The sequence below is a fragment of the Gossypium arboreum genome, chromosome 2, assembly GCF_025698485.1.
Source record: "Gossypium arboreum isolate Shixiya-1 chromosome 2, ASM2569848v2, whole genome shotgun sequence".
Lineage (NCBI taxonomy): Eukaryota > Viridiplantae > Streptophyta > Magnoliopsida > Malvales > Malvaceae > Gossypium > Gossypium arboreum.
The window spans coordinates 96,988,370-97,013,119 of record NC_069071.1 but is presented as its reverse complement, the minus strand read 5'-3'; the positions used below and the strand labels follow the sequence as shown (position 1 = coordinate 97,013,119).

General features: G+C 36.0%; 2 protein-coding genes across 8 annotated transcripts; one reads left to right on the top strand and one right to left on the bottom strand.

The window, feature by feature from the left end:
• The first annotated feature begins 2,376 nt into the window (after positions 1 to 2,376).
• LOC108467248 (uncharacterized) lies at positions 2,377 to 9,007 on the top strand. Of its 2 annotated transcripts, none has more exons than XM_017767838.2 (9): positions 2,377 to 2,698; positions 3,325 to 4,124; positions 4,767 to 5,911; positions 6,209 to 6,389; positions 6,469 to 6,675; positions 6,870 to 7,043; positions 7,437 to 7,634; positions 8,227 to 8,337; positions 8,483 to 9,007. In XM_017767838.2, the coding sequence occupies exons 2-9, from the start codon at positions 3,417 to 3,419 to the stop codon at positions 8,795 to 8,797; spliced, it is 3,039 nt and encodes a 1,012-aa protein (XP_017623327.1). In that variant the 5' UTR covers positions 2,377 to 2,698; positions 3,325 to 3,416; the 3' UTR covers positions 8,798 to 9,007. The 2 variants fall into 2 exon arrangements, with proteins under 2 accessions (XP_017623327.1, XP_052881024.1); XM_053025064.1 differs by lacking the exon at positions 2,377 to 2,698 and adding an exon at positions 2,810 to 3,130.
• An 800-nt stretch (positions 9,008 to 9,807) lies between these two features.
• On the bottom strand, positions 9,808 to 12,780 carry LOC108466741 (OVARIAN TUMOR DOMAIN-containing deubiquitinating enzyme 4-like). 6 transcript variants are annotated; one of them, XM_017767112.2, is made up of 6 exons: positions 12,579 to 12,780; positions 11,895 to 12,016; positions 11,535 to 11,575; positions 11,216 to 11,314; positions 10,384 to 10,548; positions 9,808 to 10,010 (listed from the first exon to the last, which is right to left on the bottom strand). In XM_017767112.2, the coding sequence occupies exons 1-6, from the start codon at positions 12,610 to 12,612 to the stop codon at positions 9,992 to 9,994; spliced, it is 480 nt and encodes a 159-aa protein (XP_017622601.1). In that variant the 5' UTR covers positions 12,613 to 12,780; the 3' UTR covers positions 9,808 to 9,991. The 6 variants fall into 6 exon arrangements, with proteins under 6 accessions (XP_017622601.1, XP_017622602.1, XP_017622604.1 ...); XM_017767113.2 differs by having other exon boundaries at positions 9,808 to 10,007; positions 12,579 to 12,714; XM_017767115.2 differs by having other exon boundaries at positions 10,472 to 10,548; positions 12,579 to 12,714.
• Positions 12,781 to 24,750: the final 11,970 nt, after the last annotated feature.

Sequence of the window (24,750 nt, the reverse complement as noted above, 5' to 3'; positions counted from 1 at the left end):
TTTTATACCATTAAACATTTCAATTGCACGTAATATAATCATAAAATACGATATAAAACCATTTACAGGTCTTATATGAGCTTACGAAAGCTCTTTTTCTTACCTGAGGTCGAATTAAGATTAAATTGCAATGCTTTCAAAGTCCCAAGTTGACGTAATGACTTTAAAGGTTCCTTGTCACAATACAACATACTGACTAGGCTCATCGTGACGCAACCGTCTACTTCCAAAAGGTCCAATTCAGTACCTATTCAATTTACTCCAATTACACAAGTCAAATCTTTCTTTCAATCAAACCAGCAAAGATACCATAACCCAATGTTCATTCATAAACATTTGCACAACTTACACATTGCATCATATCAAAACACCATTTCAACTTATTTACTAACAGCATTTTACACACACCTCTAAGTATTAACTTTAAAATACCAACTCGATTCATCTACTTTAAAACCATATATGATCATCAACTTCATTCCAATGTCAAAAATTTCAAAAACATAATTTGAACCATATTATTATGTCATATCTAGCTAACCATTACTAGCTCAACTTCAACATTATTATATTATGCAAAAATCGACTCAACTTAGATCCATGCTATATATTTAATTGAAACGAGGCTATACAAACATTGTTGAGTTGAGGATCTCTAGTTGGATGCCGAAACACTTCTCATAACCTTGAGAATAAATTATACATGCGTATAGAAAAAATAAATCGTATGCTAAGAAATAAAGCTTAACGATATTTTCATGATTCAAGTCACAAAATGAACATATTGGATATAAGCATTCAATCCAAATATGCCACAATTCAACCAAATTAGTCCGTGAGTCAATACTCAAATGACATTCTTATACATTGTTTCAATAGACAATCTAACTAGACATACTATACCATACATTCTATTAACAAAGATATAATCATTTCCAGTTCAAATTTATATATTCATGAATGCATCATTATGATATTTAATCTTATTTCATCCAATGTTATTTAATCATTTATTTTATAATTAACTTTTCTTTCTCCAATCTACTAACTCGTTCGAGTTTGATTCAATGCCTAAGGCTAGTATAAACCGATTCACATAGTTTTCACATACTGTTGTATATCACATTTCGTATGAATTATTTGATCATATCATGTTCAGTTCTAAATCCAATACGTTTGCTTTCCTTCTGGGAGAAAATAAGTTTTTGATAATTTTAGTTTTGATGATGTCTATTGTTTTGGTTCGAGTTTTAGGAGTTGTAGATTTTAGTGCATCATCCTTCATTTGAATTACTTGTATAGAATATACTTTAGGCGATTATTTTTCAAGTCTTTGAAAAAAATAGTTAACATAAATTGTTTTTGGTCAAAATTAAAGTGTCCACTATCGGTAACAGTGATTAATGCTTCTGTCATTGTGGGTAGTTTTTAGAAACAAACGTCTGACCATGAAATATGCTCCATTCTCATGAGTAGGGATTGTTTTAATTAACATAGGATGCATGAAGGGTTGGTTGTTCGTATATGCATACCCAAATTGCTGTAGTTATTTGAAGGGGAAAATGGCATATGGCAAGGAGCGGTGTGTTGATGTTTTGTTTGTCTTCACTTGACAACAATTGAGTGTTGAGAAAAGAATGCGTGGGAAGCATCCTCAACATTTTCTTTTTGGGCTTATTTGAACAACATTGTTAATGAAATATCTGTCATTAATTTGGTAAAAAATGTGACCGTAGATATTAAATAGAAATATGGAGGCAGGGTGGGTGGGTGAAAATTTTCAACTCTTTAAAGCTGCACATGGGGGGAGTCTTGGATCTACCAAAGTATTGCCCATTTTTATTAGCTCAGATCAGATCCCTTCAAATTAATTTATCAATTGAATGAAATCAGCCCTTTCATGAAAATTAAAATTAATTGAGTGATTTGAATATTGTTATTAATACGAGAGGATAATGGTTAAAGTCTGTTTAAGTATATTATCTTCTTATTAATAAAGTTAAAAGAGATATGATCACAACTTATACTAAAATTATTAAAAAATTTATATCAAATTATTCAAAAAGGTAACTACAAACTCCGAATATGAACTATAAAATAGACATTAAGTATATAAAAAAATTATCCTTATTTTAAAAAAAAATTAAAATGTTTTAGGATAATTTTCTACTTGTAGTAACGATGTTTTAGCCAAATTTTGAATCAGGTAACAGATAATAAATTTCATATTTCATTAACTTTTGAAATAAACAGTTAGCAAATGAAAATGATTAAATAAAGAAAAACAGTTAAATCTGTTTTCAAAATTTTTAAAAATAAAAATAAAAATAAAATCAACGTAATTTAAAATATGTGCATGGATTAAAACACAGACAGCAACGATAACAAAAATACCAAATCCATAACGAAAGAAAAAAAAAAAAGTTTCCTCTTTCTCCTCCGACAATTGCGACTTGTCGTAGCCCTTTCTGCTTTCACCGCTGTTTATTTTAAAAAAAGCACATTAGTTCACAACAACTCACCCTTTTTCAACTCTAAACAGTAAACCTTCTCCCACTTTTTATTCTTATTCCTTTCTTCTTTGCTACTGTTTCCTTAGCTGCTTCCACTGCCACACTTTCCTTTTCTTTCTACCTACATTTCTACTCTCGTTTTGTTTCCCTTTTTATATGATTCTTCTCTTCATCGGATGTTCTCTGTAAGTTTTTTTTTTCTTTAATTATGTTTGCATGAAATGGGTTGCTTGTCTTTTGTCTATCTGATGCATAGATTCTTTCTTTTTTTAAGTTTTACTTCAGCCTTGTCTAATTAACTCTCTTTTTTCTTCTGCTGTAAAATAAGGGTTTAATTTGTTCTTTTTGACTCTGTCTTTAGTTTGAGTTATCAAATGGTAGCATGATTGGTTGTTAACCCCTTTTTTTTTTTTTGAATTATATATATATTATCCATTGGATATTTAGTGGTGGAGGCCCTCTTGAGATTCATGTACAGTAGGGTTCTTTTTAGCTTGATAAAGAAACATTTCTAATCTGTAATTTTTTTCCCTTAAAATTATTATTATTATTTTTATTTTAGCTTTAATAAATTAAACATTTGGAATACATGAACTTGATGAATGGAGACTATATTGGTAAGAATGATTTGGACCCACGTTTTGTTTTCAATTTGGTTCCTTCTCTTCTCTGCTTTGGTTGTTAGCGAGTCGGTTTTCCTGCCAAAGTCTTTTTCTTTTCTTCCATTTTTCATTTGCTTTAAACACTGTAATTCTTGTTCAATCTCTTTCAATGTATACTGTTTCTGATTATGCTTTTCCCCTAAATACAGATCTTTAATGTATGGTTTTCAAAAACATGAAGCCATTTTGATTGATCATATTGATTAAGAGTGAACGCCATAATTTCTTCGGAGACCAAACAATGGTTCTTGGCCTAAGAACTAAGAACAGAAAAGGCAACTCATATCAGGTTTATTACATTGTATATGTAAATGAAATTAATCCTTGGACACCATTGCAGTCTTTGCCAGCGGCTCAATCTTTATTGCTTCAATGGGAAAATGGTGATAAGAGTTCTGGGTCCTTGGTTTCTAGTTTTAGGAATGGGAAAATCGAGTTTGGCGAGTCTTTCAGGCTTCAAGTAACTTTATCTCTGGAATCATCCCGTAAGAGCACCAACCGTGATGGTTTCCAGAAGAATTGTTTAGAGTTCTACTTGTATGAGCCTCGAAAGGACAAGGTGGCAAAGGGTCAACTTTTAGGATCTGCTGTTGTAAACCTTGCAGATTATGGGATTATCAGGGAAACTATAAGCATTAGCACTCCTATTAACTTGAAGAAGAGTTCAAGGAACATAGAACAGCCCGTTCTTTATCTTACTATCCAGCCATTTAATAAAGGTAGCTCCAGCTCATCATCGAAAGGCAGCTTGCCAAAAGAAGTATCACTTGAAAAGGATGGGAGTGAATCTGTTTCTGGATCAATAAATGAAGGGAATGATGAGGAAACTGAGATTGCCTCTTTTACTGATGATGATGATGATGATGATGATCTTTCCTCACATTCATCTCGGACCGTTTCTTCATCTGTTTTTGATTCTTCTAGGGAGTCACATAGCCAACATGAGAAGGTTTTTAAATTCATTATTCTCCTTTCGTTGTTTATTTCTAGTTACATTGAATTGTCTCTATAATGTCTTTGAACAGAGGTTTGAAATTGGGTCGGATTTAAGATTTCTGAAATTGACTAGGCAGACTTTGGTTCTTGAAGCATTGTCATAATTTACATTTTCATGCAACTAAGAAATACTTATGCTTTCACAATTCTAGATTCTGCTCTTGGTGGTGTTATTATTTGATGCACATGCATCTTTCTGAAAAGCTAAAGAAATATCAGGATTTTTGTGCTTTAGTTTAGTTTTTATTGTATAATTAATATAGGGAAGGGGGAGCAAACTTGGGACCATTTTTGAGGTAAGATATGGCTGGCAATTAGGCCATACCTCAGCTTGAAAATTGCTAGGAGCAATAAGTTGAGCAACATTATTATTTCGGTGATAAATTTGTAGGGGAGAAATATGATCCCCTTTTAACCACTACATAAGCGAATATGTGAGTTTTGGGCAGTCACTCAGATTGCAGTTCCTTAGTTACCAGCATGCTTCTATTCTAGGAGGACTGTAGTAGTTCTTGTTAATTTGGTGGCTCATAGCTGTCATCCTAGAAAAGCTAGTATTTCTGAATGTTTAATAGCAAGTCACTATTGACTACAGATTGGATTGGAATCACCAAATGGTGCTATAGGAAGACTTGGGCTCAGTCTTCCTTCTGATGGAACATCTGCAAACTCAGGGGTAAGTCCGGCGGTTGAAGCATTCAAACAAGTAAATGGGAATACATCTCATTTATCTTCAATGTACTTGTCCTCCAATCCTGAGAATCCTATAAGTCATCCAATGGGTAAAGTTTCTTCCTCAGAGGCATGTGTAGCTGTTCCAGTAGATGTGAACTTGAATCATGTAAAAGATAAAGACTCCCATAGCAAAAGAGAGGGAGCTAGAAAAGCATGGAGGCATGACCAAAGCCATGTAAACAGACATTTAAGTAGCAATTCACGTGTTGGCCACTGGAAGGGAAATGCTGAAAAGTCACCATGGGAAGATGAGCTGGATAACCAGATTTTGGGCCCCGAGGAATATTCTCTTCAGGACAGGTTAGGTTTTAGACCACCTCAAGATTCTATGAGAAAGCAAGTTGCATTGAGGAGTAACACTTTTGCATCCAGCTCGACAACAACTGAAGTGAAAGGTGGCTTCCTTGCAAATGATAGGCAAAAGCGTGTGACACCTGTTCAGTTGCATGTTGACAAAGGTACGAGTAATGGACTATCAAAGATCCAGTTTATGGAGAAGGCGAAGGAAAATTATATCCCTGAGAAGACTTCTAATGGTACCACAAGTGATATACTTGGTGCAAGGGAAGAAACTGTAAACAGCTTTTCTAACCGCAAAGTTGACTCAGGTAACAGTTATGGACCGCTAAAGAAAACTGAGTTCGCAAAGAAGGCAAAGGAAAATGATATTCCTGAAAAGATTCATCATAGTTCTACAAGTGACACATGTAATAAACGCAAAGAAAATACAAAGAGCTTTTCCAACAGCAAAGTTGAGTTGGAATCCAAAATTGAAATGCTCGAAGAAGAACTAAGGGAAGCTGCTGTTGTTGAGGCTAGTCTTTATTCCATTGTTGCTGAGCATGGAAGTTCTACAAACAAGGTTCATGCTCCAGCTAGACGACTTTCTAGATTCTATCTTCATGCTTGTAAAGCAAATACCCAAGATAAGAGGGCAAGTGCTGCAAGGGCTGCAATTTCAGGATTGGTATTGGTCTCTAAAGCATGTGGAAATGATGTTCCAAGGTGTGCACTAACACTTTCCATAACTTTTTTCCTTTTTAGAAAATGAATCTAGGAGATTTTAGCTGCCACATTAACAATTGTTAAAGATGCCAATTCGGTTTGCATGTACAAATTTAAATTTAATCTTCTGTGGCCCTAAGCTGACATTCAGACTGCAGATAAATTTATTTTTTTCTCATACCTATGCACACCCTTGTTTCCCAATTCCACTTCTGTTTTATTTTTTCAAGTGCTTCCCTCTTTGTGTGTACCTTTTACCTGATATTTGTTTGATCAATTTCTTTTCCATTTTCACAGGTTAACCTTCTGGTTATCAAATTCAATTGTATTGAGAGCAACTGTTAGCCATGCAATTGGTGAAATGCAGCTATTTTCGGAAGGTTCTGATGACTGGGTGGATCCTCGGACATTTTTACTTGCATTGCAAAAGTTTGAAGCTTGGATCTTCTCCAGAATTGTCGAGTCTGTGTGGTGGCAGGTCAATCCTTTCTTTAAGCTCACATCATAATGTCTTCAGAAGTTATACCTGACATTATTTCCCTCTATATACTTGCCAGACTTTGACTCCATATATGCAGTCTACTGCTGCAAAGAGCTTATGCTCGAAGAAAAACTCTAGCAGAAGATATGGATTAGGTGATCTAGAGCAGGGGAGTTTTTCAGTTGAGCTTTGGAAGAAGGCTTTTAAAGATGCCTGTGAGAGGCTTTGTCCCATTCGAGCATGTGGGCACGAATGTGGCTGCTTAGCTGTGCTGGCTAAATTGGTATTATGATATACTATAGCTTGTTTTCATCTATGCATAATAAACTTGGTCCTGGGTCTTATGCTTATTCATGTTCATAATGTCTCTTTGTAAAGAGATGAGGCCATGTCCTTGTTTCTTATGATTTTATTATCTAATTGGAAGGCTGTTGAAATGCGAATTTGAGATAAACATTGTTGTCTGTTCATCATTAGGTCATGGAGCAATTGGTGGGTAGATTAGATGTTGCAATGTTCAATGCTATTCTTCGTGAATCAGCTGAAGAAATGCCAGCAGACCCTGTTTCTGATCCAATAAGTGATTCAAAGGTTCTTCCTATTCCTGCAAGCGAATCAAGCTTTGGGGCAGGTGTACAACTGAAAAATGCTGTGAGTAATGGGTTCCCTGTCCTTTATGTGCAACATCTGATCTTGTTTCCATATATTTACGGGGAACTTGTATATGTGCTTCAAAAATATGCATTTATGGAACTTAGGTCTAAAACTGATATGCTGGACACAGTTGAATCTACCAATACCTGCAAATTTGGCCTATTGATATGTTTCACAGCCACAGAAGTTTACTCCTTTAAAGAAGCTAAATGCTTGCACCTTGTGATTTCTTGCTCCAAATGTTATGTCAACAGATAATAAAAAATTGTGATTAGTATTTAATACTGCTTCACAGAAAATTGTTTTAATAATGACAGAAGAATACAAAAGCTTATTACATTTCTAGCGTTTTACTGAAAGGATCCATTTCTGTTGGCCCTGTGTTACCAGATTGGAAATTGGTCAAGATGGCTAACAGATCTATTTGGCATTGATGATAATGAGAGTCCTGAAGATAGCAACGAAGTAGGTGACAGCAAAAATGCTGCATGTGAGGGTTCCTTCAAGTCCTTTTGCCTCCTGAATGCATTGAGTGATCTCTTGATGCTTCCATCTGAGATGCTTGCGGATAGGTCCACAAGAAAAGAGGTATAGTTCTGGAATTACTGAAATGTTTCTTTTAAGGGTTAAATCGTTATTTAAGGCTTGAACTTGGAAACTTTTCCCATAATGAGGCTTGAGTTTTTTTTTTTTTGGGTTTAAGTTAGGTCTTGGAGTTAACAATTGTTTCCACATTGGAGCCTGGACTAGGCAATTATTCCCACTTTAGGGTTTGAACTTTTTTTGTCCAAGTTAGACCCTTAACTTGGCAATTGTTCCCACATTGGGACCTAAACTTGCAATTGTTCCCTTATTGGGGCATAAACTTTAGGATTTTACTAACTTGGACAAAAAAAAAAAGTTCAAGCCCCAATGTGAGAATAATTGCCAAGTTCAGGGCCTAACTTGGCCAAAAAGAAGTTTAAACCCCAACTGGGAATAATTGCCAAGTTCAAGGCCTAACTTGAACAAAAAAAAAAAAGTCAGGCCCCAATGTGGAAAAAGTTGCCAAGTTCAGGCCCCAAAATGTGATTTAACCCTTCTTTTAATTTCAGTAAGCCAATATTTTATACCTCATTCCTCTGTCACCTAGTATTCCTGTCTGTTAATCTCATCTTCCCTTTGAATTTTATTGTTGAAGGTATGCCCCAGGTTCAGCGTCTCACTCATCATCAGGGTTCTTAACAATTTTGTACCTGATGAGTTCAACCCTAATCCAGTTTCTCAGGCAGTTTTTGAAGCATTGGAAAAGGTTTGTCATAAAACAATATAAAAGTTCTGCTTTAAATATAACTGTCCATTTCATTCATTAATTACCCTACAATGTTGCAAGTTGTGTTGCTGAGTTTTTTTTTCCGAGACTGATCTTTTTTTTTTTTTTCTGTTCTCTTATTCAGGATCTTTCTGAGGGTGGGGAAGAGTCTATCACAAACTTTCCATGTATGGCTACGCCTATTGTCTATTCGCCACCTTCCGCAACTTCCCTAACCGACATTATACAAAGCCAAGTCATGGAAAGGAGTAAGTCATTGGTACTTAGAAAATCATACACTAGTGATGATGAGCTTGATGAATTGGATTCACCCATGACCTCGATCATGATTGAGAACCCCCGCGGTTCTCCCAAAACCAATTGGATGAGAACGGGAAAGGGGGGCCGGAAAGTTGTTAGATATGAGCTAATCCGAGAGATATGGAAGGATGGTGAGTAGCAATGTTTATTTTTCATCCAACCGTGTCTTTTTTTGTATATAAGCACGTGAGCATAGGCTGGTTTTGTTAAGTTGTTGAGATTGGTTGGAGTTGAGCAAGAATTGGTATTTTCCTTCATATCATCGTACATATGTTTCTACGAATCCCTATTGCCTACTGCATCGGTTGCTATGATAATAAAAGGAAGAGGATTTCAAAGATTTCTTAAATTCTGCTTTATATCATGTGATGTTATAGTCAAGGGTTCTTTTCCTTGATTTCTCCCATTACCCTCTTTATTCTTTGCTCTTTTTCAAAACAAAGAAACTGCAATTTGAGGATATAAAGATTCAGTGGCGGAACCTGAAAGTTTTGGGGTTTAATTAAAAGTTTTCAAAAATTTTAAGGTTTAATGATTTTTCAAAAAAAAGAAAAACTAGGGGTCCAATTAATTTTTAAAAAAAAGAGTGAAAAATTCATGAGAATTTTTAAAAAATTTAGAAAGTAGACATAAGATTTTCAAAAAAAAAAAAGTTAAAGGGCTTAATGGTAAATTTTCAAAATTTTAAGGGGCAAGGCCTCTCTTGCTCCTATGTTCCACCCTAGGAAGAAAATGCTGGAATTCAAAATTCATATTTATCAGATGCAAGACTGTAAATTGAGGAAAAGGAAAAAGAAAGTGAATGTGAATGTGGGAATTTAAAATTCAGATCTATTGTTGTTACATGAACCAACAAATTATAATTCAATTTTTTTTTTTATGAGCAAAGAGTGTGTTCCTTTTGTTTTTGGATAAATACTCTGATCAAAATCAAAATTTTACCTTATTTCATATTCTAATGTCTTCTAGTTGAGTTTCCTTTGTTGTACCACATTCTTTTTGTACAAAAAAACAAAAGGCCATAGTCTAGAGAGAGCATTGGATGCCACCTCATGGATTCTATATACTAACGAGTTAACTTAGGGATTATATATTAATGACTTGGCTTTATTGTCTTAATGAAAAGAGTGCCATATAAAGAAGAATATATTTGTTCTTTGCAAGGTCATGGACCTTTGATCTAAATCAGGCCATTTCACATAAGATTATTTAGAATCCATAAATGAGAATTTTACTCCCAAGAACTTGGTACAGTTCGTATCATTACATTCACAACGGCATTACAGTACAGAATTCCTAGCATCACTTGTTTTAGGGTGCAATTATCCCCAAGTCATCTTTTCTTCCACCTGCTAAAAACCACCAACACCACTACTATCAGTGTTCGAGTAATCTGTTAGGAGCAATTGCTATTGTTAATTTATTATTGGCTAATTGCAGACATAAAATGAACTTTTCTAACTGTAGCATACAAGTCAACATTATAGGACAAAAGGAGGGCAATTTAGTTCTACAAAGGAAGACGGCATATCATCAGAGTATATGACCTTTTTCTTTTAACCATGAAAAAAAGAAAGAGCATGTGACCTTTTTCAAGCCGTCTCAGAAAAATACCCTCGATTAAGATAGGTATTACATGAAGGGTAAAAAATCAGTAATGATGTTGTCAGTAACATGTCATGTCACTTGCAATGAACATAAAACAAGTGAAGCAAGACATCTTACGGTTTAGAAGAGGCACTGTTTTCTGGACTCATCAATACATCATAGTGTCCGTAACCATGATACAGAACTTTGATGGGGTTTTCCTTACCATACTCTTGACCATACTCGGATATAATTTTGAGGGTACCCGCATTCTTATCCCTCATGTAAACTGTTATTGGGGTCCTGTGGATGAAATATATATCATGTTAAGAGATTAGAAAATTTTGATATATTGATAACAATAAATTTAGTTATATTCCTATCCATCTTAGCATCTCATAGAAACAAAAACAATGAATCACAGGGCTAATGTGATTCGGTTTCAGTTAACAAATTTTCATCTTATTTAAAAGTGATTGTTGCTCGTAATAACTCAGAGGTGGCGAAGCCTATCTGGAAAATTGTTTGTATGATTAATAATCAATGAAGTATTCAAAGGTTAAGTTTATTTGCAGTTGAGGACTAAAGAAAGCTAAGCAAACTATTGATCAATTCCTAAATCAAAATCTAATTTCTGAATATAATACATTCTTCTATTTGAATTTTTTTTTTTTTTTTTTTTTGTATGTGTGTGTGTGTGTGTGTTAGAATTATTCTATTTGATTTATAGGGCAAGTTTGATGAAAGAAATCATAGACCAAGTAGTAATCTTCGTTTTTTTTTTTTTTTGGACCAGCAAGTAGTTATCTGGAACTAAATGTACCTTTCACTTCAACCACAGACAGACGTACATATATATATACATGTATATATAATTCATAATTGCATGGGGCATAAATATTAGCTGATAAGCATATCCTGAAAAATAAGTTTGATGTCGAAAGCTAACAGAAAAGAAAAGAAAACTCACTGTAGGACATGTGAGCACATTAGCAGCTCAGGTTCTCCTCCCCAAATATGAGGCTGCCGCATCTGCACAACATAGTTGTCAAAATCACCCTCAAGGAACCTGCAAAAAGGTGTCAAGACTTACTTTCTTGTAGTGTCAATGAATTGAAATTTGATAGGGAGATGCTAATCAAAAAATTTTTTCAGCTTATCTCAGGAGATACCCCTAATTGTCCTACTTACTAGCAGAACCAATAGTTCAAGCTTTAGTAACAACCAAGTAAAAGATATGCAGTCCTCTTCAACAACTTAATAGATCTTCCCAAAGAAGAAAAGCTTACCATTCAGTGTCTGCCCGCCTCTTGATGAATTCATCAACAACCTGTCAAGACATGTAATCTTTTATTGTAAGGAGAAAAATGTTCGAAGTAGTAGAAAAGGAAGCTGCACGTGGTTGATTGAGGGCCAATACAAAGTTAAAGCAGAAAGACATGAAAATGGATTGCATAGAAACAAAATTCCCTAGGGCTGAATGTATATGCCAATATGAAGTTAAAGCAACAAAGACATCTGCAGCTAACACAAAAATGAAAAGGGATTGCATAAAAAAAAATTAAATTCCGGAAAACCCATCAGTAGCAAGTACAACTAAAAACCAATTGATGCTTCATATAAAAGAGTAAAATAGAAAAGAAATGTACTTTATCTCTGAGTTCATCAGCAAGATCTTTCTGACAGCTCTCACTTGGAGACTGCTTCCCTGACCTCAGCCAAGCACCATGAATTACTGACCGGAACAAACATCTCCCATCACCAGGAATGCCTGCATTCAACAAGAAGCTAAAATCTCAAAAACATGCATTATGCCAAAAGCATATAGTTTTCCAATTATGAATAAGTTCGAACATAAAATGGGTTTGGTGCATATGGAATTAGACACAAGCATGTATTTCAGTCGATCATAAATAAATTTACTGCCCAAACAATTCGCATAACATTATCAAGAAATTAATGGAAATGAAGAAGACAACTCTTCAATTTTTAGCTAAAATCCTATCAAGTTCTTTGTTCAAACTTTCAAAAGATTAAGTAATTATTAAAAAAAAAAAAGGACCTTCGCCGAATTCCATAATAATTGCAACAATGAACGACCTCACAATTTCAAAGGTAATGAAAGGGCAAGAAAGAAGAGAAAACCATTATTAATCCAAACAAGTATGAAAGCCAAAATACAAAATCATCACAAACAAGTCAAGCCGTCCAAGACGAAGTAAAGAATCTTACTTAAAAAAAAAAAATTCACGAAGTAAAGAATCTAATTTTGCAACAAAAGGAAAAGTTTACAAATATAAAAAATCAAGATAAGGTGGGAATTGGAAGGTTACCAATCCAAGTTTCCTGTTTAGGCATTCGTTTCATATTTTTTTTAAACTAAATTTGAAAAGAGAGAGAGAGAGAGGAAAATCCTGAAAAGCAATCAATCGACGAACAGTGCGGTTTTTGTGCAGGGAAAAAGAAAAAGATTTACCGGTGAATAAAATTGGGGAGGGAGGTTGAAAGTGATGAGAGAATAATTTTCATTGTTTGTGGTTGGATTGCCAATTTTAGAGAATCCCATTCCACTTCCATGCTTTTCCTCCTTTTGTTTTCATTAATAATTACACAAGCAGAGAAGAGAGGATAGTAATACGTGGCCATTTATTATTTGTTGACATGAGGGCGACCAAATTGCAATTGCTTATTGTAACCGTTAAACTATTATTCCCGCTAAAATTTATAACTGCCGTTCTTTTGTCTGCCTGTTCTATTTGAACAAAAAAAAAAACAGTTAATTTCTGCTATTAGTCCCTGTATTTTTAAATATTTATAGATTTAATCCTTATACTTTTATTTGGTTATTTTTGGTCCTGTACTTTTAAAATTTAAAATTTTAGTCCTCACCAAACAGTAACTGTTAAATTCATTATGTAAAGTTCTACTATTTCTAAAATATGATGCTTCAAATATATTATCATATGTGTATTGTCATTTTAACTTTTAATTTTACATATTACTCATTAAAATCTAGTTAATGGATTAACGAATGTTATTTTCACAAGACTAGAATTTCAAAATTCAAAAATATAGAGACTTTAAATGTCCAATTGGAGAAAATGGACTAAATCTATAATTGTATGCTTAGTACAAGATTAGTAATTAAATTTAATCTTACATATTTAATTGCTACAAATTGGGTTAAAACTAAAAATTTAAAAAGAAAGGGACTAAAATAACCAATTTAAAAAATATAAGGACTAAAATTGAACAAATCAAAGTAGAAGGACTAAATATACAAAATTCATAAAATATAAGGATTAATAACAAAATTTAACCAAAAATAGTAGTGAGCCAGCGCCTTCGGTACGCTTTCTCGTCTTCAACTTTCTGTCTTGTAGTTGACCTTCGTTGGATTTATGACTTTTGGTTTTTGACTTAATATAAAGATTTTTGAAAAGTCGATACCTCTGAAAGTTGACATTTAACAAATAGTTAATCATGTTGAATGATTACGTGAACCGAGGAAAAAAGTGATGTCATTATATATTCTAAAAATTATATTATATGAACTATCAACGTTTAAAAATAATGTATATAGAATCTCGTGAGTTGACTAGAATTTCAGGTGTGGCATAGATTTAAGTCGTGTTAGTATGCGTTGTTATTAAATTTTATTATTATATTATAATTTATTAAGTATGAATAATGAAATATATGCTTTAAAATCAATTAATAATAATATATGTGATATTAAAATAAAAATATTAATATATATTATTAATTGAGATGATAAATTGTGCATATAAATAAATTAAAATAAAATTTAGTTGAGTGGTGAATTTAAAATTTTTCAATGTAATTGACATGTATGCATATTTTTATTATTTCTTATAAATAGAAAGTTATTTTGTAATTTTTCTAATTAAGTTGGTGTCTAATTAACTCGTGACACCAACTCAATCAAGAATGTTATTAATAGTGTAGATAAAATAATACCAAAAATTAATAAAAGGGAATATAAGTATAAAAATTGAAATATATACATCAATTTAAAAACTATTCAAAAATTCTAAAATATAAAAGGTAGAATAAATTTTAAAATATATAAAATTTATTTTTAATTTCTAAAATTAACTTTTATACTATATATAATTATAAGAACACAAATATATAGAATTTAATAAAACCTAATATTCAAATTAAAATTTTAAAAATTATATAAAAGTATTTTTATAGAAAATATGAAATTATAAAATTGAACTAAAAATTAGAAAATATATAATTCAAAAAAATTATGAATTTTTATAATATATTTACTATGTAAATTATATATATATTGGGGACGGAAAGGTGGTCTTTCTTGTTCTATATGTCGATGGCATTATACTCATTAGAAATTATATAGGGACAATGTCATCAATTAAATTGTGGTTAATTGATAGTACTAGAAAGAACATATGTTTTCTCCTTACTTATTGGTTAATTTGTTCCCATTTAGTTATCTGTAACACCCCACACCCGAGTCCTACGCCGGGACAGGATACGAGGCGTTACCACACTTAAACACGTTCATTCCAACTTTTTCGAATCATCAAGACTTGATAAATTTTAAAACTTTATATAAACTCCTTAACATTTGCCTACGAGGCCTCAAACGTCCATTAGAAACCATTCGGGACCGGCTCAGGTCCTTAACCAACTTTAAAAAAAAAAACCTTGAAACAGAGCACATGCCTGTGTGGATAGGCGGCACGCCCGTGTGGTCATTAAGACATGGCTATGTTAATGGCCAGTGTGACACACACGGCCTAAGCATCAAGGGACACGCTCGTGTCCCATGCTCGTGTGAATTAAATTCTAAATTCGAACCTACAGGGGTTTTCACACGGCCTGGCACACGCCCGTGTCAATGGCCTGTGTCCCTCACACAGCCATGAGACGCCCGTGTCCTAGCCTATGTCCAAAAACCTTGACATTTTGTTTCTGACGTCAACATCCAATAAGGCGCACACGGCCAAGACACATGCCTGTGGCCATAGGCCGTGTCCTTGTAACACCCCTTACCCGTACCCGAGATCGGTAAAAAGTACGAGGGCTTACCAGACATATACTTGGACACTTTCGAAAAATACAGGATATAAAATTTCATTCTAATTTAAAATCGACTAAACGACATCATAGTGTCCAGATTATGGACCTACAAGGTCCACAACATACATTAAAAGCGATCCGGGACTAAACCGAGAATTATAGAAAATTTTAAAAAAATTACTAGGTTATGCCTCACACGCCTGTGTGGAGGCAAAGCACACACCCGTGTGCTTAGGGACATGCCCTTGTCCCTCACCTGTGTTGAATTATTTAGATTTATTTTTCGATTCGAACCTACAGGTGTAACACCCCAAACCCGAGACCGTCGCCGGAGTCGAACACGAGGTGTTAACAGACTTCAAGCCATTTATTAGAAATTTCCCAGACAGGCTGCCAATCTGCATATGAGTCGCATTAAAAATCATATCTTGAGTTCTGAAACTCGAAATCCAGTTCCGTAAATTTTCCCTGAAACTAGACTCATATATGCATCTACAAATTTTTTTTCTAGAATTTTTGGTCAGGCCAATTAGTACAGTTTATTAGTTAAAGTCCCCCATGTTACAGGGATCGACTACACTGACCTTTGATCATTACGACTTGGATATCTCCCTGTACAGGGCTCCAATACTAATGCCGTTTGTTTCTACAGAAACTAGACTCGAAAAGGAATCTGTACATATATGGCATGGCTTCTAATTATCTCTGGACAATTCATGATGAATTCCTAAACTCAGGATAGGGACTCCAGTAACCATACTGGCCCTGTCTCACGAAAACTTAAATATCTCTTAACATACGGCTCATATGGTTGCTTCGTTTCTTCTATATGAAAATAAACTCATAGAGCTTCGATTCCATAATTTATTCATTATTTAATTCCATTTCCCCTATTTTTAGTGATTTTTCAATCTCACATCACTGCTACTGCCAGCATCTGTTACTAAAGCAACTATGCCTATTTCGTGATTTCCCCTTGATCTAACTAGTAATTCATCATACATGTCACAAATTATGATCATGACTAGCCATACCAAAGGCTAATCATTGTCAAACATCTCCCTACTACACTATTGCCATATCATGAATTTTAACACCAAAATAATCAACCATGACATATGGCATAAAAATCGAATTACCAAGACTTGCGACTTAACATTAGAGAACCAAATCCAACCGAACATTTATGCCATTTTCGCATGGCTAAAAGTTTACATACCAAATTTCAACAAAACATATTAGCCTATACATGCCGAAATGTTCTCCTAGACCGACTAAAAGAAGATACCAAAAGTTGCTAGCCGGTGTGATGACTTCGATGACGATCCCGAATGCACAAAAAGTCGAGTCCAAGGAACCTAAAATAAGTGACAAGCAAACACCGAATGAGTATATAACTCAGTAAGTCATAAGCAATGCACTATCATCCATTAATAACATTATTACAAGAGGAAACAAAATGGAACGAGGTTAATTACTCCATCCAAACAGAACTATACCATAGTTCCTTAGACCTTTCGGTTCAATCTCATACCAAGTTACACATTCACATTCCATATACTAATCAATAGGATATTAGAGGCATTTTTATACATCATTTTGTTCTCGTTACAATCATACAACTAAATGACCTCTCACTTATTCCACGATAAGTCTTATGTACGTGACTTCAATTAAAATTGTCACATAGGTTCAAAACTTACCGAACTCAACTCCAAATATAAACACAGCGCCTATTAGCCATGAGCGCAAGGTACTTACCCGATCCGCTGTCCGTGATCAACTCAATAATGTCACACACTCAGTGTCAATAGTGATTTCAAAACATATAGTGAGTCCGCACACTTAGTGGTATATAATCAACTCGCACACTTAGTGCTATATAATCAAACTCGCACACTTAGTGCTGTACAAATTTTAAACCCGCACACTTAGTGCCAATTTCATGATCATAAATGTTTATACCGGCACACTTAGTGCCGAAATCAACAACTCAATACATCTCACCTCTTTTCTCTTCATTCGATACTTTCATCACCACATACATACATGTATATAGATTTATCATTCCTTTCGGCATAGTTACATAGACATCATGTCTATTTAAATCAATACAAAATATGCGCTTAGTGACTTACTTTGTGTTGGGTAAAATAGTTCCAAGTCGGCTACTCGATGACCTTCGTCTTTCCCTTGCTTGATTCTCCTCCTTTAACTTCTTGAGCTTAATCAATAAATCAACTAGTTTAACCATCTTGCTAAACATTCATAATTCAATTACACATGCATATGTATGTTTGTATATTCGGCAACCATCCACACTAATTACCCATTTAGTTGATTATACACTTCCAAATGGGCATCACAATTAGATTTAACACTACCTTCATACTCAATTGGATGGCCGAATGTATGTATATATATATACAATGTCAACTATAACATCTTTTAACCACCTAATTTCATCTCATGAACACTTAATCAAATTTTCCTAATCTAGCATATATTTTCACATCTATTTGTAACATCATGTAAATTCACATATAACTACATTTCTTAAGTTCTACATCTTAATGCCCATTATAGCCACTCCCAAAACCTAAATCTAAAAATCGGCAACATCCCTTTCAACTATGTTAGCGAACCTCATCCTCTTCTTAGTCCTACATTCGGCTCTTCCAACACCATGACTTAACAACTTCAACTTTCATGCTAACATAACAAGCAACTTAACACATCCATATAACTAACACGTTAATGGCATCAAGGTATCAACTAAAATTTTTAAGCTTCTTTGTCAAATCCCAACTCTCCAACAACCCCAAATCCAACCATGGGATAGATAGAATTCAAACTAACAACTAAAAACATGCATGAATCTCATGGACAACATCAAACATACCTTGGTCTAGCAACTACCATGGCTGATTTTCTCAAGCTCTTCCCCCCCTTCTTCTTAGGACATTCGGCCAAGCAAAGGAAATGAAAGGATGGACACTTTTTTTTTTCATTATTTTATCACCCATGCACCTTATTTTATTTATTCCAACATAAAGCACTTACACAACATGTTTCATGACATGTTTTGCCCATAATTCCTTGTCATGGCCGGCACTAGCACTTGGGGGGGAAATTTGACATGCAAGTCCTCCCTTTTGACTACATGCACTATTAGGTCCTTATAGATTAGCCTATCACTTTTCAAAAGTGTCACACAAGTCCTACTAACTGAATTCACATGCAATCGACTAAATCAAGCTTGAAATTTTCACACATTCATAAATACATATTCTAGACAATAAATATTACGTTCAAACATTCCGGTGACTCGGTTTAGCGGTCCGGAAACCACTTCCCGACTAGGGTCAATTTTGGTGTCACAACTCTCCCCACTTAAAAAATTTTCGTCCCCAAAATCTTACCGTAAATAGGTTTGGGTATCGCTCTTTCATAGAGTTCTCGGGTTCCCAAGTAGCTTCTTCCATCCGTGTTTGAGCCATAACACTTTTACTAACGGAACCCTTTTGTTTCGCAACTCCTTCACTTCACGAGCTAGGATACGAATCGGTTCTTCTTCATAACTCATATCGGCTTGAATTTCAACCTCGATGGACTAATTACGTGCGACGGATCGGATCTATAACGTCAAGCATCGAAACATGGAAGACGTCGTGAATCTTTTCAAGTTCGGGGCAAAATCAAACGATCACGAATCGACCGACTCGTTCGGATATCTCATATGGCCCGATGAACCTCGGACTCAATTTGCCTTACTACCCAATCGAGTATCTTTTCCGAGGTGAAACTTTAAGAAACACTTTGTCTCCCACGATACTCAATGTCTTTTCATTTCAGATCCGCGTCACGACTTCGACGATCGGAGGCTATCTTGATTTTCACGGATTACTTTTACTTTCTGTTCAAAGATCTTTAATCAAATCCACCCGAAAATTTTGCTTTCACCGAGCTCGGTCCAAAACAATGGTGTACGGCATTTACGCCCGTACAAGGCCTCGTAAGGCGCCATCTTAATACTTGATTGAAAACTATTGTTGTGCGAATTCAATCAAAGGTAAATACCGCTCCCATGAACCACTAAACTCGAGGATGCAACATCTCAACATATCCTCAAGTATCCGAATTATCCGCCGGATTGACCATCGGTTTGGGGTGAAAGGCAATCTTTGAAATGCAACTTGGTACCCAAAGCTTCTTGCAATTTCTTCCAAAATCGTGAGGTGAATCTCGAATCTCTATCCGACACGATAGAAATAGGTACCCGTGTAATCTCACGATCGAGAAACATACAATTCAGCTAATTTATCCATTGAAAAATCCATACGCACGGGGATAAAGTGAGCCGACTTAGTCAATCTATCAACAACGACCCAAATCGCATCTTTCTTACTTGCCTACACTGGCAACCCAAATACAAAATCCATCGTTACTCGATCCCATTTCCATTCAGGTATCATGATCGGTTGGAGTAGACCCGTAGGCACTTGATGTTCCGCCTTCACTTGCTGACATATTAAACACTTTGAAACAAAATCGGAAATGTCTCGTTTCATACCATACCACCAAAACTGACGTCTTAGGTCGTTGTACATTTTCATACTCCCGGGTGGGTGACATTCGGCTACAATGAGCTTCGTTCGAATTATCGAAATAAGTTCAATTTCTTGGAATACACAAACGATTTCGAACCTCAAACAATCATCATCATCAACTTGAAATTCGATTCCACATTCGAAACACATTCACCCGTCTTGCAACCAACTCATCGTCGACTTTTTTGAGCTTCACGAATTTGATGAATCAATGATGGTTTGGCCTTTAATTCGGCTACTAACACATTGTCGGGTAGAATAGACAAGTGTACATTCATCGTTCGTAAAGCAAATAGTGATTTCCGGCTTAATGCGTCCGCAATCATATTGCCTTTCCCGGGTGATAATCAATGACAAGCTCATAATCTTTTAACAACTCGAGCCAACGTCTTTGTCGCAGATTTAAGTCTCTTTGAGTCATCAAATATTTGAGACTTTTGTGATCCGAATACACATGGCACTTCTCACCAAATAAGTAATGTCGCCATATTTTCAGGGCGAATACAATGGCAGCTAGTTCGAGATCATGGGTCGGATAATTTTTCTCATGTGGCTTTAATTGTCTCGATGCATAGGCCACAACTCAACCTTCTTGCATCAATACGCAACCTAACCCAAGTAGGGAGGCGTCACTATAGATGACAAACTCTTTGCACGATTCGGATTGCACTAAAATTGAGCTTCCGTCAAATAAGTTTTCAGTTGATCAAAACTTTTCGACATTTTTCCGTCCATTCGAACTTAACATCTTTTGAAGTAGCCGTCATGGGTGTGGCTATCATCGAGAAACCTTTTACAAACCGTCGGTAATGTAAGCAAGTCCCAAAAAGCTTGAACCTCGTAATATTTCTGAGGCTTCCAGTTAAGTATGGCTGAAATTTTGCTCGGTCGACTCGAATACCCGATGCCGATACCACATGACCCAAGAAGCTAACCTCTCTAACCGAACTCACACTTGCTGAACTTAGCATAAAACCGCTTATCCCGTAAAATTTGCAACACTAGTCTCGGTGTTCAAGATGTTCGGTCTCATTTCTTGAATAGACCAAGATGTCATCAACGAACACAACTACGAACCGGTCCAAATCGTCTCAAGATCCGATTCATCAAATCCATAAATACCGCAGGGGCATTAGTGAGCCCGAACGGCATCATTAAGAACTCGTAGTGACCGTACCTCGTTCTGAAAGCAGTTTTGGGTACGTCCAAATCTCGAATCCGCAACTGATAATAACCCGATCTCAAATCTATCTTCGAAAACACTGAGGCTCCCTTTAGTTGATCAAACAAATCATCAATACGCGGTAACAGATATTTATTCTTTATCGTCACTTTATTCAGCTGACGATAGTCAATACACAATTTCATAGTTCCGTCCTTCTTTTTCACAAACAATACTGGTGCACCCCAAGGTGAGAAACTTGGTCGAGCGAAACCTCTATCCGTCAATTCTTGCAACTGAGCTTTCAACTCCTTTAACTCGGTTGGTGCCATACAATACGGAGCTATCAAAATTGGCGTAGTCCGTGTACAAGCTCAATACCAAACTCTATCTCCGAACAGTGGCAAACCCGGTAATTCTTCAGAAAACGTCCGGTATTCACTAACCACCAGCATGATTCGGGTTTCTTTTCTAACTCTTTGTCACCAAGTACATACGCAAGGTACGCTTTGCACCCTTTCTTACATATTTCGAGCCAACATTGACGATATTACGGTGGCAACCCTTTAAGTCCGTAGACTCAACTCGGATTATCTCGTTATTTGCGCACCTCAAATCAATGGTTTTTCTTTTGCAACTCACCACTACGCATCAAATACGGTCAACCAGTCCATACCAAGAATAACATCGAATTCATCAAATGGTAAAAGCATCAAATCGGCGGAAAACAAGATTCTCGGATCATCGAGGGCATCTCTTACACACTTTGTTAACAAGCGCATATTGACCCAAGGGATTTGACACTGAATTACGAACTCAAGAGACTCAATAGGCGAGTCTTCTTGGATGCTAAAGTCTCACATACATAAGAATGAGTAGAGCGTGGTCGATTAATGCAATTACATTAGTATCAAAAGAGTGAAAGTACCGGTGATAACATCGGGGAGGATGCTTCCTCTCGTGCACGGATGGCATATGCCCTAGCAGAGTACGGTCTCGGATCGAACAGTAGTATCGGTGGCCCCTCTCGAGTACCACTCCTACCTCCTAAAATTCTCGGTGGTCTACCTCTAGCTATCATTCCACTAGGTCTTGCACCTTGCATCCTATTCTTCTCTTCAAGTTCCGTGCAATCTCTAATGAAGTGGTCCTTCGAACCGCATCCGTAACAGGCCCTGTTAGTAGACTTACCCCAACATTCACCGATGTGTCTTCTTCCACATTGGGGGCATTCAGGTTTCTCTTTGGCGGTTATTGCCCACACTAGCTACCAAGTAGCTCAGAGTCCGTCGATGGTCGTGCTCTAATGGAAATTCCCGCATCGTCCTCGATTTATTAGTGTCCTCCCTGAACTTCTTTACAGCCGAGAACGGAGCTTTACCCGTCGATCTTTTACGATAGTCTTTAGCTTCAAATTCAGCCTTCTTCTTCTCCTTTCCAAGTTCTTCCGCCTTGCGTGCTCGTTCGACTAGTGTTACGAACTCCTTTATCTCCAAAATACCCACTAGTAGCTTTAAATCTTCATTCAATCCTTCTTCAAATCTTTTGCACTAAGCAACCTCATCGGCCACACACTCCGAGCATACCGATCGAGTCTTACAAACTCATGTTCATATTTAGATCTTGCCATACGGCCTTGCTTGAGTTCCAAGAATTCTTTACGCTTTTGATCGATGAACCGTTGACTAATATACTTCTTTCAAATTCGTTTGAAAGAAATCCCAAGTAACTCGTTCGTTTGGGACTATGGAAATCAAGGTCCTCCACCAATAGTAGGTGAGTCCCGCAACAAGGATATAGCACACTTTAGACATTCATCGGTGTGCATGACAGTTCATCAAACACCGAATGGTGTTATCAAGCGAACTCGGCCCTTTCGGCATCATCGGTAACTATGGCCTGAACTCCTCAGCCAGCGCTTCCTAATCAAGTCTACTGGTGGCTTACTCAGCCTCACAAGGTCGAGAATCGATGGCATTACGGGCTCTTGGGGTGGATTATTCAAATTCGGAATTGTTGGACACCGGATTGGTTCGGGCATATTGCGCGACCCACTCATTCATCATGGTAAAGAAGGCTTGTTTAGCCCCTCACCTTGATTATTCACAGATGAATGAGGTTTAACAGTGGCGTCCCTTGTGCAGGAGCAGCCGCTACACTTTCAACGTCATCCGCCAAGGTTCTCTCTACACCGGGATCCATTTACTAATCAAAACAAAAATTTTTAACCGTCAAAAGTCATCACACATTTAAACATTAACATTAAGGCATGTATAGCTAGACTCATACGTGCTATGGTAGTCCTAGAACCGACTAAACCATAGCTTTGATACCAATAAAATTGTAACACCCAAAACCCGAGATCGTCGCCGGAGTCGAACACGAGGTGTTAACAGGCTTCAAGCCACTTATTAGAAATTTCCCAGACAGGCTGCCAATCTGCATATGATTCGCATTAAAAATCATATCTTGAGTTCTGAAACTCGAAATCCAGTTCCGTAAATTTTCCCCGAAACTAGACTCATATATGCATCTACAAATTTTTTTCTAGAATTTTTGGTCAGGCCAATTAGTACAGTTTATTAGTTAAAGTCCCCCATGTTACAGGGATCGACTACACTGACCTTTGCGCATTACGACTTGGATATCTCCCTGTACAGGGCTCCAATACTAATGCCGTTTGTTTCTACAGAAACTAGCCTCGAAAAGGAATCTGTACATATATGGCATGGCTTCTAATTATCTCTGGTCAATTCATGATGAATTCCTAAAGTCAGGATAGGGACTCCAGTAACCATTCTGGCCCTGTCTCACGAAAACTTAAATATCTCTTAACATACGGCTCATATGGTTGCTTCGTTTATTTTATATGAAAATAGACTCATCGAGCTTCGATTCTATAATTTATTCATTATTTAATTCCATTTTCCCTATTTTTAGTGATTTTTCAATCTCACATCACTGCTACTGCCAGCATCTGTTACTAAAGCAACTATGCCTATTTCGTGATTTCCCCTTGATCTAACTAGTAATTCATCATACATGTCACAAATTATGATCATGACTAGCCATACCAAAGGCTAATCATTGTCAAACATCTCCCTACTACACTATTGCCATATCATGAATTTTAACACCAAAATAATCAACCATGACATATGGCATAAAAATCGAATTACCAAGACTTGCGACTTAACATTAGAGAACCAAATCCAACCGAACATTTATGCCATTTTCGCATGGCTAAAAGTTTACATACCAAATTTCAACAAAACATATTAGCCTATACATGCCGAAATGTTCTCCTAGACCGACTAAAAGAAGATACCAAAAGTTGCTAGCCGGTGTGATGACTTGATGACGATCCCGAATGCACAAAAAGTCGAGTCCAAGGAACCTAAAATAAGTGACAAGCAAACACCGAATGAGTATATAACTCAAGAAGTCATAAGCAATGCACTATCATCCATTAATAACATTATTACAAGAGGAAACAAAATGGAACGAGGTTAATTACTCCATCCAAACCGAACTATACCATAGTTCCTTAGACCTTCGGTTCAATCTCATACCAAGTTACACATTCACATTCCATATACTAATCAATAGGATATTAGAGGCATTTTATACATCATTTTGTTCTCGTTACAATCATAC